This window comes from Dendroctonus ponderosae, unplaced genomic scaffold (genome assembly GCF_020466585.1).
Source record: "Dendroctonus ponderosae isolate FM_Combo_2020 unplaced genomic scaffold, Dpon_F_20191213v2 Dpon_F_20191213_1, whole genome shotgun sequence".
Classification (NCBI taxonomy): Eukaryota; Metazoa; Arthropoda; class Insecta; order Coleoptera; family Curculionidae; genus Dendroctonus; species Dendroctonus ponderosae.
Genome location: NW_026017110.1, coordinates 53,479,999 through 53,496,990, shown reverse-complemented (window position 1 = coordinate 53,496,990; position 16,992 = coordinate 53,479,999). Strand labels below are relative to the sequence as shown.

The 16,992-nt window shown below is 33.5% G+C and overlaps 1 protein-coding gene across 3 annotated transcripts in view; it reads right to left on the bottom strand.

The window, feature by feature from the left end:
- Positions 1 to 16,992, bottom strand: part of LOC109533863 (potassium voltage-gated channel subfamily KQT member 1) — a 69,233-nt gene that overhangs the window by 13,462 nt on the left and 38,779 nt on the right. For all 3 annotated transcript variants that reach the window (XM_019899369.2, XM_048666596.1, XM_048666598.1), the window contains 7 exons: positions 15,011 to 15,145; positions 14,617 to 14,699; positions 5,591 to 5,772; positions 5,405 to 5,533; positions 5,237 to 5,347; positions 5,000 to 5,181; positions 3,488 to 3,645 (listed from right to left, as the gene is read on the bottom strand). In XM_019899369.2, coding sequence (XP_019754928.1) covers positions 3,488 to 3,645; positions 5,000 to 5,181; positions 5,237 to 5,347; positions 5,405 to 5,533; positions 5,591 to 5,772; positions 14,617 to 14,699; positions 15,011 to 15,145 — 980 coding nt within the window. The remainder of the gene's footprint in view (positions 1 to 3,487; positions 3,646 to 4,999; positions 5,182 to 5,236; positions 5,348 to 5,404; positions 5,534 to 5,590; positions 5,773 to 14,616; positions 14,700 to 15,010; positions 15,146 to 16,992) is intronic.

Here is a 16,992-nt window from a genome sequence, read left to right as displayed (position 1 = left end):
AAAATTAAACTAACACTATGTTTCTTAGGTCAACATTTCGGTAATATTTACGCCATCTTCAAGGCTCTAAAAGAAAAAACAAATTCGTTTCAGTCTTAAATATAGTAAAAATCGTCGCATAGTCATTAATAAAAGGTATTTTTTTTGTCATTAATATTAAAGAAAACACAAGAAAAACTAGCATGAGTTAAATCAAATATAACGTACAATGGCCGAAAGTAGTAATATTTAACAGCAATTAAAAAAGCATACTTAGCAAACACATAAATAGTAATTAAAGTCATTAAGTGATCGAAACTGGTGTAGAGCAAAATACAATATAAATACCAAAGGACAAAGAGATGTTGTTTGACGGTAAATTAAAAAAAACATGCTGTTTTTAGTTTACTTTTCATATGTGGAATGCTCACTTTCTTTTAAATTACTGATAAATAATATTACTTTTGTTCTTAGTACCTTATATTTTATTTTGCTCTTGTCCAATATTCTATTTTCATTGTTTAAATTTGGTGACCAAATGAATACCTTTTATTGACGACTATAAGATCATGTTTTTTATATTTAGGACTGAAATCACTCTGTTTTCGCTTTTAAAGCCCAGAACATGGGTTATATATAGCCGATACATTCACCCAAGAAAAACAGGGTCTTTATTTTTTGCCACTAACTTCTGTTGACTGAAAAACTCAAGATTTTAAATAGGCATCTTTTACCAACACATTTTTTATTGTGAAAGGACTTCTCCGAGCTAAGTTAGTTAGTTTTCGAAGCGTCTTCAAAAGTAAATTTAAATTGAAATTGGGGAGCTTTTCGTTTTTTTTCAGGAATAATTTCTTCCTGACGTTTCGTGAAGACGAGTGATTTGCATCCTCAGAGGTGTTTTGCTCAAAAGCTTGCATTAAACTCATACGATTTTTCGGGCGCGTATTTATACAGATATTCTGTTGGAGAATTTTTTTCTCAAAGGAGCTGTATTTTGCTGTTTAGGCCTTGGAAAGTGCTCGAAATCCTGTCTTTTCAGTGTCATTCTTCTTTTGTTTTCTTGTTGTCAGCTCACAAAAAAATCTCATAACGATATAGAAGAATCTAAACAGAAAGACCTAATAGATCCAATAACACTCGCAAAATTTCAAAAAGGTTCGATTCAACCCAAGCTGAGAAGCATCGGCGCCTATTAAAGGTTTACATAAGTGACGAAACCGTCAAGAACAAATTCCTTAAATCGAGTACCAAACACATTAGTGCCGTCCAGTGTAAGCTTTCGAGCGCCACATCTCTTAAGAAGCAAGTCACTCGTGCTAGCGAAACGTCGAGAAGAATATCTTTTCCACGGCCTAAAAGCACAAGTCAGAAAAACTTACCTAGCTGTAAAATAAGCTGATCCGAGAACTCGTGCAAAAATAAAGCGACTGATCCCACCGCTCTTAATGAGGCGTGCAGTTTGAATGTGGATCTTATTTAAAGATCGGATTAATATTAAATTACTTTTGCACGACACATCCAGCTGCTTCATAAAAATTGACTTCTGAAAACTGAGCAAAATGCTAACTCGATAGCTCGTGTGGAAAGCCAGTTTCGGAGTATTGAATGTGGATCGAACTATGAAACACATCATATCGAGCTGAACAGACTCGAAGTTTCATAAAAATCGAACAAAAGTCCGAGAGCATTTAATTTAGCATGAAAAAGTCTATTCAGCTCCATGATTGGAGATGCTCGTATTTGGCTGGGAAACCTGTTTTCTTCACGGCGACCATCCACACTATTTAAAAACCAGAAACGTGCGTTTTAAAACATTTGCATGCGAATACACATTTTCTATGAAACAGTCAACAATAGAAAAACGTAAATCGACCTGCAAATGCCTTTTCCAAAGGAATGATCAAGCAAACAATTATATCATCCCGTTAATTCTGAAGTTCGTTGCCTTCGAAAAGTAGTAAAAGCCTTAACATCGATTAATTTTTTTATGGAAAAGTTGACTAAATATTCAGTTTGGTACGGGGAGTGAACAAAATACGTCGTCAGCCCTTGGTTTATAGACGGCATATACAGATGATTTGGAGTCAATAAGGCAAGTGCGCTGATTGTCCGTTTTCCGCTAACGGAAAGATTAAAGCTTTCCATTCGGAGTGGACCTTCATTGTTTATTAACGTGTAGTGTGAGTGTTTTGAGGATTAAGGAATATAAAATGGAGGATTGGGCCCCAGCTTGCAGAACGTTGGTAAGAATGAACTGTAATCTATAAATTCGTTAGTTTTGAAATTAGAAAAATTATCATTAGTTGACAGAAACTCAGCACAAGGGCGGGAGTCATGACCCCCTCTCTCACGATCTGCCCTTGCTTACCTTCCGCTTTCTATCCAACGTTTCAGGAATTCGTCATTTAAATAACTACTGCGAAAAGTTTAACAATTCAAACAAGTTGAAGCGGTAAATTCTCTAACAAAGCTGATGGTTCATTTACCGCGTACACATGCTTGTTATGAGCTTAGTAACATATAATCTTGAAAAACCTGCTTTGTCGGCAAAGAACAATTTCCTTGTAACAAGTGAACAAAGTAACTGTTCTTCGTGGACAGCAATTTTAGAAATTTGCAAATTTATTTCTAGGTTTCGGTAACTTAAAAATGGCTCATATTCAGTGGAAGCAACATTTTTTTTTCAATTTGTCATTCAAACTGAACGCTCAGTGTTGAGTAATGTTTGAAGCTCAAGAATTGAACCATGTGTTTAATCCGACAACATCGAGTTATCGTTTAGTCAATCAATCGATGTTTTTCCAACAGATGAATAAGCTTCTGATTATATTGCTTTGATAAGAAAATGAGCGAATTTGCGTGTATCGAAAACACAATAAATTGCCAACATACGACGTCAGTTTTTTCACACTTTCCGGTAATTCAACCATTAAAGATCACTCGATAACATAATTGAGAAAAATTTGACAAACATGTTTAGAAGCAAAGCAATTCGAGCATACGTTACGTCGGCATAAAAATGTCTTGTGCGTTTTTTCGGACACTCTGTACGTAATTAATTACATTAATTTTACCGCGAAAGAATCATTGACACTTGAATTACGCTGATAAAAGCGTTTACTTTATGCAAAACGGAAACATTCTGTTTACATGCTCTATCAACTGAAAAATGCATTCATGTGTATTACAATTTTTCACAAATGTTCTATACTAGCAACACACCATTATTTACCTGTATTTCGTTCTTTTTAAAATCGACGTAAATATATATTCAATTAAAATATTAGCACACACACATGAATTTGCTTTGATAATAGCTGAAGCACATTTTGTGCCAGTATCAAATGCTTTATTTTAATAAACGTTTTTTAAACAAATGTCTTTCCTTCTAAGCAATTACATTGCCAATGGATTCATTTTTATTTCCCTTACAAATTGGCTGCTCAATTTAACAAACGAGTGATTTTCGTCGGTTTGGGGCAAATTGCCAGTTTGAAAGACTTACCAACATAATCTGAAGTTGAGTTCATTCTGGCAAGTGTTTTGTTATGAACGCGGGCTGGAGATGGTGGAATGGTACATGGTGCTGGACTTCGATTTCGTCGAATGGTTGAAAATCGTCCAACGAAAGAAGCATTGTGTCGAAAGCTACTAGCTAACCTTCTGTAAATATAACATACAAAAGCAATTAAAAAACATTTTTGTGCCATATCCGTGTTGTACCACGTGCTATTTGCTTCTCCTGCTAGAAAGTTAATGAAACGTAACATTATCTCAAATTTAAGCCAATTTGGGTTGATAGAGACATTTTTATAATCCCAAGCAAACAAAGTACAGTTTTATTTTCTCATCATGTAAAGAAATAATGCAATTTAACAAAGAAGGAAGCCAAGTATGTTGAACATGTGTAATTATGTTAAAGAGGATCATTACTATTCCCGATTTTCACATGCTCGATTTTTTGTCATACTCGTGGTGATTTGCTAATAAATTTTTCGAATACGCTCCAAGGTGTTTCCTCATAAGTTGACATCCCCGCCTCCTTAAATAAGTTATTTCAAGAAATTGTGAAAAGTGGTAAATACAAAAGTTTTTCATTGTTACTCAGATTATCCAAATCTGAAAACGTTGATGTTAACATTTGACATGTCTCTTTTTTTAAAAGGAACACTCTTTCTATTTTGAGGCAGATTGATAGGATTTATTTTCCAGATTTAAGATATATACAGGGTGTTTTGTAAGTAATTAAAGTTTCCTCTTTTTCCATTACTTGCCTCCGTTTAATCACAAATTGCGATTGTTCTCAGGCAGTTCTTTTGATAAAATTATTTTGAAGAGCGTATAAAAACACGTCTACAGCAGTCACGAAAGACGAAAATTAACCAGAATGAACAAGACATTTGAAAAATACGACAGACTAGATTAAGAGTGGAAAGTAAGGAAGAAAATCCTTACTTAATACTGCTACTTCCGGCATTTTTGAGCGTGTTCGGGAGAATTTTCACAGAAGAGCTGGACCCTGTATTTTGTCAGTGGGTGCTCATTTTCAACAACTGCTGTAGTGTAGGTTTTGTTTAATAGCACACTTGTTTTTAAGAGCTTTTTGTCATAATTTTATGGAAATGCTGGCGATTTCAACACGATTTTGATTTGTTGCTATTTATATTTTTTAAAATGCAATATAGAGAAAAAGCTGTCATGAGAAAACTCCTATCGATCTGTCTATAAATACTTACATAATGTGTTGCAATAAAAAAATACCTAAAATTTGAAGTTTATGTCTTTCAAGTTTTTATTTTAACTTCAAGTTTTAAAAATTTGAGTACTAATAAACAACTTTAGTATCTACCACTTTAAAATAAAATAAAAAATACATGGTGAGCCATGCGAGCAGATCTTATGCTAGCAGACCTTTAACAATTGATGTAGATTCGTATTTTAAAATAGAAGAGGGAGATTTGCAAACACAATGTTGGCTAGAAACGGGTATTCAAAATTGTTCCTGAAGATAACTTACGCTGGAGGACTGTATCGAACTTGATGAATTTTCCAAGTTGCCTCGGACATTGATTTTTCATCAGCAGCGTAACACCTCCAAATAGATTGAATAAGCGTGGCAGCAGGTTGCCTTCTTCTAATCATGTGCTTCTGCCTCTGTTGTTCTTGCACTTTGAGGGCAAATCCGGATCCCAAAATTCCCTGAATGTATATTAAAAGTGAGTAGTGGAATGGAACCGGTTTGTAATGTACGTACAGCTGGTAGAGCGAAAAACGAGATTCCCAGCAAAGAGCAAAAAGATGCAATAATTTTCCCTTGCCAAGTCTCTGGAACCATGTCGCCGTACCCAACAGTGCATAGCGTTATCTGAAGGAATTCGTTTGCTTTAACACTTCTTTAAGGAGGTAACTATTAATTACTCACCACGCCCCACCACAAGGCTTGAGCAAAATTGGTAAACTTCGTATTGGGTAAGTCTTTTTCTACTAGAAAAACAACGAACGATGCCAAAATTAGGCCTAGAAATCCAATATATAATGTTGTCATTAATTCCTGAAAAAAACCGACAACGCTCAAAAATTTAGATGATATTTGCACTGAGCTTTATACCTGTCGGTGTGCGTAAATGACTGATATTAGAAGTTTCCAGGTTCCTCCTCGTCTATCCATACGAGCCATTCTCAATATTTGAAAGAACCTCAAACCTCTTAAAGCACTCGCGGCCAGCACTTGGCCTCCGGATTTGATGGTAATTATCACAACTACTACTGACGCTATTATGGTCGCAATATCTAAGAGATAATTGAAAAACATCACTTGCATATTACACCTTTGCTTTATCGAATATTGACAATTATGGCCTGAAAGTCGAACAGAAATATCCACTGCGGTTTCAACCCTTTGACTACAATAATATAAAGATCGCATTTTGACCCTTTTATTTGCCCCCTTTTATCTATGTCGATATTGATAGTGCCGATCCATTTAACGTCTCAGGATGACTTAATCGAATGCATTAAGTAAATCTAGAATGACGCACCAAACTAAACTGAGATTTAATAGAGCAAAACCAATAAAAAAGTTGCTCTTGTTAGATTAGTAAATTTATAAACGTTTAAACGCTCAATTTGCTTTAAACCAACATTGTTCAACTATTATATTTAATGTAATTCGTTGGTTATTAGGCTTTGCAGATTTATTTACTTATTGTTACGCAAATTTGTATATATAGGCAATTAAATTTGCTCAGGCTAATTAACATTTTAATTCGTTTCGCTTTATTTTAACATAATAGGACGATGTATTTTCTATTATTGGGGTAATTGGAGTTCGAAAAATTTTGAGGTTGGTGTAAGGATGCTGCATGCTCTCAATTCCGAAGTTATGAGTTTCTTCGATTTAGAAAATTAGCGCACCAACAACACCAACCCACAGGGTCATGCCTAAATTAATTTGGGTGTATTTTGGTTGGTATATATAAGATTCATTGGTATATACACAGGGTGATTCAGGTTTAATCTTGACAACTTACTTCGGGAATCAATAGAACAGATTAGAATAATACCCCTACATGATATTGAAAAATTCCCCTAAATAGCATCGTTTCGGGTAACAGAGCGTTGAAAATTTTTTTTAAAAACAATGGTTCAAAACTTATGAAAAACATTTTTTCCAACGCCCAGTCCCTCCAAAACGATTTAGGAACATTTTTTTATTTTGGAACATTATTCTAATCTTGTGTATTGATTCCCGAAGTTATCAAGATTAAACATAAATCACTTTTCGGCGGTGCTTTCGTAATGTAAAAAATCCTATTTAGCAAAAGGTTGACAATATGCGTCTATTGTAAGAAGCATTTTAATAGAGTGGGTGAGACCTATATGATGGTTTAAAATAATTGTCTCTTTAAGAGATCCCAGAAGAAAACAATTCACAAACTTAATAATTGATATACATATTTAAGATATAAACCAAATTATTTTTGTTTATTTGAACGTTAATATTTGAGTAGATTGCGTTATTAATAATTTTGAAAGCTTCTTGCAAATATTAATTACGACTATTTAAGGAAACATATCCAGACCTATCCTGTCTGGGTAAATTCCATTGAATAGTCTAAATTAATTTTTCCACTAAGCTTTCGAAATTCTCGATATCGCGGTCTACTCAAATATAAATCCTCAGAGATAGAAATAACATGTAATATTTGTACATATTTTATGTTCTATGTTAAATGTTGGCCAGGTTAATATGAGAATGACATTTTTACAGTGTCAATTAGGCGTTTTCCAAGCTATTTTTTGGGAAAAATATCGACTATTGACTTTGATGCATTTTGATTGCAAAAGGCCTGGAAAGTTAAAAAAATTTCTACTTTGGAAATAGTTGCAAATACATAGTTGTAAGAAATGTTTCAATTAGGCGTTCAGGGAGGAATTTTTGGTAACAAGGTAGGTTGATCACGAGCCTGAAGAATTCATTAAAATGCATTAAGTTAAGAAACAGGCACAGTTTTGCCTGTTTCTATCCTCTGGTTACCCAACGCAACGACTAGCGATCATTTTTATTATCCAATTTAAGCACATAAAAAGCAAGATATAAATATCAGCCATAAATAATAAGCAACGATAAATATTACCAATGATCCATTATTTTGTATAAAAAATTTTCAATCCTTGGTATAATATTTTGGAGATATAATTCAGGCATTCAGGTCATCGATGTACATATGTAATATAATTATTAAAATTACGGGGAGGATATTAAAAATGGGAGGAGTATACTCATATGTTTTATAAATAATAAAAAAAACTACTTTCATTTTCAAAAATAGACAAAAGGAACTTATCAATGTTTATATAGCAAGAACAACGAGCTAAGAATATTAGAAAGGATTTTATTAATATTCCAGGTCTTAGGAACTAGCTTCTGGTAAAAAACAGATTTCGGAAATGGTTAAGTTTAGTTTAAAGGAAACATTCGATTAGGTTTAACATTTGCAGTTAGCATTAGATTTGGGTAAATCGATGATACAGTTTTGATGGCTGATAGCAACTGAATATTGCTAAAAATATGCCTGTTTTGTCGAAATCGGGTCAAATAGTGTCAGTCATATTAAACTACCTACAGGGCAAGGAACTGCACGCAAAGTGCATTTCCGAGCGAATTGCAACAATGAAAAGGAAAATTATGGCGCCTTTAAATTAACGGTGTCAGGCGACAGACAAGATATGTATGTAAGTCCGGAATTATAGCCATAAGATGTGATAGTAAACTATTTTATGAATCTACAGCATCAAACAAGAAGCTTCAGAGTGCAAGCAGCTACATAAAAGTAAAACTTTTATGTGAACATGGGTTTTATCAGAACTAGCGCATCAATGCTTGAGGCATACAGTTTAAAAATAAATAATATTTTAGATTTTAGTCTATACAGTGGCGGATTGTTAGCAAAAAAGCGAAAGCTTATTTTACCATGTGAAGTTGGCCACGTTGTTACAAAGACTACTATACATCATAGGGTTATATGAAGTTTTGCTTATTTGATACATTTTCCAAGTGAAAATTTCTTGATATTTTAAATATTTTATCGTGTCGTGGTTTATGTATTTCAGTTATTTTGAATTTTCCTGCTTCAACGCAAAACATTTTCTCATACCAAATATGGCACAGTCCAACTATTTTTTTTTATTACAGAGCTACGGACACCTTTAAGTTTTGTAGGACCTTTGACCAGGTATTGAACATGTTGTTCAAAAATTTAGCCATTGAGACACTTAAGAAACTACCAGATAAGTGTGCTGATTCACATCACAACAACATAATGTGTATGTTAAGTACTTACATGTTGTCACTTAACCTTAAGCCAGGGCAAAAGTTCGCCTCTTAACAGCTGAGTGTCTGAGTGCAAAAACAATTCTGTTGAAGTGTTTCAAAAGAACATTTACTTAATATTGTGAAACTCACTTGATAGGTGCACCCTGAAAAGTCTTCTTTGTAAAAATGACGCTTTTTACTTTTTCCAAAAACTGTATAATTCCTGAAGTTCTTGAGAGGGCGATAGTTATATAAGCGCTCTATTCAAATTATTCTTACATTTAGCCAATTGAGTTGAGAGTTTTGGAGACATAAAGGTTGAAAACATTTTGAAAATATGAAGTTCTTTGAGGACAGGTTTACAGCACCCCTAAACCTTTAATAATTCCTTTTAGTGAAAGGAACCCCCCAATAAATTGTTTGCAAATTCTTGACAAATAAATGTTTATTAAGTTTTAAAGTTTTTTTTGTGGCCAATATGTACAAATTTGTTTCAACATTTTGGGGTCATATTAAAGCCGTAACCTATAGGAACAACATTAGGGAATGATGTTTTTAACAGTGTTAACACATTTTTGTGGCTATTTAATGGGGCGAAGCATCACCCAAGTTAAAAAAATATATATTTTAGGACAGAACTTAAGAACGATGTTCTTATTTGCACATATACTAACAATATAATCTCAAACGTTGCCAGAAAATCTTTTTCATCCATCTGAGGGTCTCGCGTGATCAGTGTTGGATAAAAGTTAATTTTTTAATTAAATATTATACTTTCATGAAGGCCAAATAGCGTCAAAAACGCGTAATTGAAGTGTTTCTTGCAACCACTCAGCAACTTTTAACCGTTTCAAAATCCTGCCAATAAAATAGTTCTAAAAACGCTTAATCCAGTGGTCTCTTTGTATTATAATTACTTAAATTTTAGTCGTCTTTATAAAAGGCAACGCAATTATCTAAAGTGAAAAATTGCCGAACTTCTTTAAGAAAATTGGAAAGGATATTTTGAGGCAAATCTCAGCTCGATATCTTCAAAATTGCCATCTCTAATCGGAATAAAGGAGTATTGCAAATATGCCAATGGAAAAGGAGAGCGCCGATATAAAGCCAGCGGCTCGATACAAGTTTGTGATATTAGCAAGAAGTAACCGGATTTGTGATAAGCCATAATATGAACATTGGCACTCAACATTGTTCTTGTGGGTGAGATTAATGTTCGTTTTAACATTATAGTACTATTTCATGTTTGTGCAAATGCCGTTGGATGCTATAATTCAGCTAATAATAGGTCCTTCAATCATCTAATCTTTGTTGACCAGTTTGAATATTCGTTTTTGCCAGTTTTGATTTCGACTAGAACTTGTCTGAGTTAACATTTAAGCTCTTTAGTAATTCGATGGATAATTGCTGACATTTGGGTACCTCTCATGTCTGCTGCTTGATTACTCAATGTAAAAAAAATAATTGTTTTACTATGGCAAGGCATGGAAGAGCAGCGTTCGTGACAAATCATACTTGTTCACGCTACTTCATAAATCATAGCAGATATGTCTAATAATAATATTGCATGTGACAAAACAAACCTAGTGAATTGTCCAGTAAGTGACAAAGAAATAGGATATTTTAAAACCAGGGACTTTTAAGTTAATTAACACGCAATTGTTGTTATTTTAATTATAACTGTAATATTGCAAACAACTACCGATTAAGTCGTTCTTCACCGTCGTAAATTCAATTTTCAATTGTATTATGAAAAACGCTGGGTGTTCGAAGGTAATTTAATTTGTATTGTGGTTTAATTTAATATGTGTTTCTCCATATGATATCCCTGTATGTTCAGGTCGCTCGAGGACCCCTGGTTCCCATTCAAAGGGCTGATTGGCTTCAGTTAATTCGATTTTGTCTTGTAATTATTCCAATTTCGGCAGGGATTTCGTCATTTTCTGTTGTGATTCGGAGGGAGTGATTGGTTTGAAATATTTGTCGATTCGAAAAAAACTGGTTCAATTATTATGAATTATGATGCTGGCGTATTAATTTTATTTAAAAGGGTAAAATTCCTACATGCAATATCTGGCGAATTATGTTGAAATAATCACATTTAATCAGGCAGAGTAAAATTGGGCACGGATAAACTGGTACGTTTTTTGGGCTTTTACGCCTCAAATCAATTTCCTCAGAGGTGTTTCAATATAAATCTTCTGCTAGACGCAGGATCAGTTCAGTGTGAGCATTCGAGCTTCGTGTGTGTGTTAGCTCAATTTCTCTATATGTTGTTTTATTATTAGAAAGTTCAATCAAATATTTTACGAACAACGACACCCATGAATTTATAATAATTTTATAAAATTATTGTTTATAGCTAAAAGAGCGATGATCAAAAACAAATTTCAAGCACACCATAAACTCTTTTACAGGTACGCTTAAGTAATGCCATATTTAAGCGATTAATTTCCTGTTTGAATTGTTACTTTAATCAATAAAGGTTGCAAAAAAGAAGACGTTGTACTGTGATTTATAAATTGACTGTTTTCAAAACTTTTGGGTATTTCAGGTTTTTTGCGAACAAGACAGACTCTTCACGTCTCACGTCTTCTATAACGAATGATAAATAGTGCTATTATTTCACAATAAAAAACACGTTCTTTGTCAAAAGGTAATCACTAAGGTAATTGAAACCTTTTTATTGTGTGTTGTCTTTTATTTGAAAATTAGATTCATTACAAATTATTTTTGATCTATCATATAAACATCACCTTTTTTACCATTAACCGATGATGTGAGTTAAAATTCAAATATCTATTTGTACGAGTTGGACTACCAAAGTTTCGAAATTGTCTACATTTCTCTTTATTAGTATGTCGAGCAAAGGAATTTGGATGTTTTTCCTCATTAGTGAGTTTAACAGTTGTTTCTTTATTGTCCAGATATGGTAAAAATTCATCAAGGTTTAGAAGATTTTTTCTTACAGCTCGAGCCTATGTGTGCCGTAGGATACCCTCTAGGTGATAGATCTTGATTATTTTTTGATAAGAAATTCGTTCATTATTGAAAAATAAGCGCATTCTTTACCAACCTGTAACAAAAGACGAGAGGAAATTATGTGTTTTAAAAAGGCAAAAATGTTGAGGCAAATACCCAACAAAATTTTGAAAACATAAATCCTTCGCAAACCGTATCTACAATCGAGTGTGGTTTCTGTATCGAAAAAACGATGCAATGAAACATGAGAATGCAAAAGAAGGTCTGATCAAAGACGTAAAAAAATGTACAAAACCAATAATTTGCAGCTACGTTTATGAAGAATGAATTGCTGATTACTACACAAGTCAATGTAAGTGTTCATTCAGCCAAATTAAACTTTTATTTTCCTTCAGCTATTTAATTTTAAGTTATGCCGTTGATTCACTACTAAACCATTACTAAAACTAAACTCTTTTAATGACAACCAAATGTGGTTGGTCTTCCTTCCTCGTCGGCGCCATCTTCAAACCTTTTCTATACTATATATATACTATACTGAATCCAGCTCTTCATTCATGTCATCAATCTCAGCCTCAGGAGAAAATTGAACGTCTCCTAGTCCTTTGTTCCGCCTTATTCTCTACCCATTTTTTCACTTTTTCCAAAACATCTTCTACTCATTCATTTTCAACATTTGCTTCCAATTTCCACTCCCGCCTTTCCATGTCACCAATCTTAGCCTCAGAATCAAAGAAAATTGAACTCCTCCTAGTCCTTTGTTCCGCCTTATCCGTTTGCGAACTATTGTTGCTGTTGTCAGATTTCGGTTACTTGCAAATCGTTTTGGGATCGTTTGAAACTATTTTTGCTGGTGGCTTTGATGGATTTTCTATTCTGCTAATATTTTTGCTGATTTAGCTTTAAGTTTTCCCCTTATCTTATTTCTTCTTTATTACTTTTCGAAGCGAACTTTGGAGGATTTTTGTTCGTTTTTAGTGTGATCTTTTCTTCTCTTGGAATCTTTGTGACAGAAGATGAAGTTTTATTGTGTTTCATCATAAGAAAATACTATTCTGAAATGCAGGTATCATTACAACTTCTTTTTGCTAATAACTATCGCTGTGCAAAAGGGCGGTTCATTTATTTTCTCATATCCTTTTCCGAGTCGTTTACTTTTTCATAGCAAAAGCCGCAGCTCTTCTATCTTTACCGCCATTTTCACTGACAGAGTAAAAAATTGATGAAATATGCTTTAAAACTTTGACCTCAATGGTCCCAACATCTTTTTTCTTCCAGTCCCTGTATTCCAGTTGGGCCTTCTGTATCACTTTCATTACGCAAAGCTGCAATCTGTTTGTATTCACGAGTAACTCGTTCCTCTACTATTTATCTATGTTAAATCATTGTGGTAAATAATGCGTCTTCATGTTTCTACGTCGATAGTCTTTATTTCGGAGCTATTGTTTGCCGGTTTTTCTTTTCCTTATATGAAACTTTCTGTTGCTCTTTTCTATCTTCGGAGAATCTAAGCGTCTATTCTCCTGTTCTTTGTTTCCATCAAAACGCATTTTCGCCTGTTCCTCCTTATCTTCTGAGCGCCTTATTTCATATTGGTGCAAAATTTCAAATATTGCCTTACTTTCATTTTTCGGTTCATATATTTGACTACTGATGTTATTTCGCAACTGTAGGTACATGAAATGCTACGGCTGAAACAGTTGAGGAATTAAGAGATGCTGCAGGAGAAAAATTGATCCGAATTCTACAAAAATCATTCAAAATATTTTACAGATCATGCCTTGGAGAATACAGGATAGAAGAAGGTGAAGAAACATCAACTGCTATTTTTGTGTCTTGAAATATTGTTACTTTATCGTTATATCTACGCTTTCCAACTAAGTCCTATAAACAAAAACAGGCTTTTTTACTAATCCAATCAAGCGATGTGGATCCAGTGGATTTCCTTCAGTGTATACACACCTGCTTCCTTCCTTTTTTGCTAATTCCCCTATGAGTCTATTGTAAATTTCAGTTTACAATTTATTTGGCAGAAAGATTAGTAAAAGAGTAGGAGTCTGGGGGTAAAAAAATCGCAAAAAGTATTTAGGAATCAAAATACAACATGAAACATTTTAAATGAAAGAAAAATATTCAGAATGTTCATACGTGTGTAGGAAGTCTTATCGAGGCGAGAAAAATCACATTCGGCTGTAGGACGCGCGGGTCGATACGATCAGAACGAATTCGGATCAACAAGCAGACAGCAAACACAACCTCCAGTTGAAATAACGACAACAATTTTAGTTTTATGAAAGGGCATTAAAACCGATCGTTTTTTACAGAAAGGACGATAAATTTTATTTATTATAACTTTCATATAAAATAAAACGCTTACCGAGATATTTTGCGTAAAAATATTTCCAAATAATTTAGCTTTGAAAATTATGCCAAGTTATGTTTATTTATTTGCATTAGTTTGTCATTAAATTCTAAAAATAACTCATTATTATTTTTCGTCCGTTTTACTCTTTGTTACTTTTACCTTTAAACTATTAGTATCGTGTCCTTACAAAAAAAACGTATTTTATAACGACACTATTTCCAAAAGAAGTTGTTGTTTTGTCCAAAGCAATTCAGGTGTCTTGAAATACAATTGCAATAAATGCTCAAATACAACGATAAATTTCTAAGTTTTGAACTTTGAAATGCGTGCAGTTAATAAAGCTGTTATTTTCAAGCGCATTGCATCACTGGCCATGCGGAAACCATTACGGGTCCTTGAAACGACTGCCATATAATTTTAACAAATGGCCGCAATGTGAAATCACGAAAATTATGAAAATTTAGTGGCTTACCTATGAGGCAATAAGGGCTCCTTAGGAATTTTAATTTACCACAAAAGCCTTGGTAGCGAGATCGGCATCCTGAGGACCACGTTCTGCAAAAATATAATTCATTAATTACTTTTGCAATTAATTCACTAATGGTTATTTAAATAAAACGGCATGTTTTCCACTGCTTTTAAAGTGCTTGTTTCCACTGATTGTAGAAAGGTTCCAGGAAAAGTCTGCTCGTTTTCCAAGCGTTAACTCTTTTGTGAGCAATGCATGAAAGGCGCAAGGAAAGAGTCATTCCAGTAACACCCTTTTATCAACAGGAAGCATTTTGTGAATTATTACTCATCTAATGCTCGCGTGAACAACTACAGGATATGCTTCTAAAATTTTTTACATTAAGAAATTAACTCACCTTAGCACTAATTCAAAGAAAAAGATGGTGCAGACGATTGATTCCATGTACACCAATACATCGCCTGCTTGCTTTTCAAATTCTTGAATAGTACAGAACACGCTTAAAGCCAAACCAGTGAAGACCAGAACAAACCTGTAACAAATGCAATTTCTATTCTAAACAAAAACAATGCTTCTTATAGAAGAAGAACGAAGAATAGTCAATTTGGAATATGAGTATCTAGTATTATTTACATTTCATATTATTACAGGGCCGCATTTGGAAAACGAACAATGCACTAAAATGACTGAATATAAAAATACATTAAAAACTACTTAAATATATTTTTTATAACTTCCAGGGTTTTTAGTATCAAGTTTTTTTACAAAGCGGCCTTGCAAAATTTCATCCAAATGAAGGGGATTTCCGTTTCAGTTAAGTTTCTCATGTATAAAAACAGTTATTTTGCACTAAACCTGGCTATTTAATTATTTGCCGATTAATATTATCACAAAATTCAATCCGTCCGACAGCAAGTTTCTGAAAATATTTATGGGAGTAAAGTTCCTGGGAGTATTTGAAATATATTTTTTCCTTGAAGCCTTAGAGCCAATTGTTCGTTTTGCAATTTATACCCTGTATATTAACTTAACTAATATTTTAATTAAAATGCACCTCTATTGACGCACGCGGCCGATATTTGGGTTATCTAATCACGATCTACCTCGATTTAACGTAAGCTGCATTTGATGAAATCTATCAACGATAACTTCAATTGCAGCCGCTAATATTTTCAAAGTCCGTCCAAAGCTGTTCAATTAGAAGATATACAAGGAAGCTAATTTTAGTTCAATTTACTGTACGTACCTCCTCAAATAGTAAACGGAATCGCAATTATATCCATCGGAATTTATTAGCAAACTCTAGCCTAAACTAAACTGGAGACAAAGACATTGCAATTGACTATTGACTGTTGAATGTACACAATTTACTTCTGACAATATTATTATCAATGCTACTTAAGAGAGTTTAAGTTCATTGAAGGACTTCTTAACTCGTAGTTGGATATTTTTTGGTTGTGTAGTTTATTCATACAATCTTACTTTTTATTATTTCTGGCTACCCATTTTTATTATGATTGTGTCTTGCATGTTGCATGTTCTAACTTAACCGCATAAAATTAAGAAACTATAGCCTGAGGCAAAGTGTAATAGGAAACGAAAAGGAAATTAGTAAAATATTTCTGCTTTTGGAAACAAAATGTAAAATAAAAAAGGTGTGCGTCACGGGTCGCTCGACAAAAGTGATAACTTCATATTAATAATAAAAACCATAAAATATCGAACTTGTTTAACGTACAATGGCAATACTAATTTTTGAATTTAAGAGTTCTCCAACTTCTTTTCGCTTTGCAATGTATCCGCAACCCAATAGTTTTTCATTTTTAACTGTAATCGCCTTCTCACTAGATAACTACTTTCCAAAAAAAATCAGCCCTTATTATTAACAATTGTATAATTACGCTGATTATTATATAATTTCACTGTATAAATGTGCTTATTTGATATAACAACAACATAACAATACATGACCAATTCCTACGATAAAAAAAACGCCCAGTGGACGATGCCCACATGCGAAATCTGACGAAAGCCTTCCAAAGGATTTTATTCTAAGGCCGAAGGTTCCATTTTACTTACAATGGTTCGAGCAAATTCGTACCAATGATTTAAGATCTGGTGGACGAGATTCTATACATTGTAATTAAATTGGATCATTCCCTCATTTTCGCACGATTTCTGACGAAAACGCACCCAAAGGACACCGGCCCGCGGTCTACACACTGTTAAATTCACAGGAACGGACCACAGACTATTATAATTAAAGACCGGATAAAAAAGCACAAAAAAATGGAAAAAAGTGCCTAAAAAAGCATGAAAATATTTTTAAAAAGCACAAAAAAATTAAAAAAAGTGCTTAAAAAAGCACAAAATTAAAAA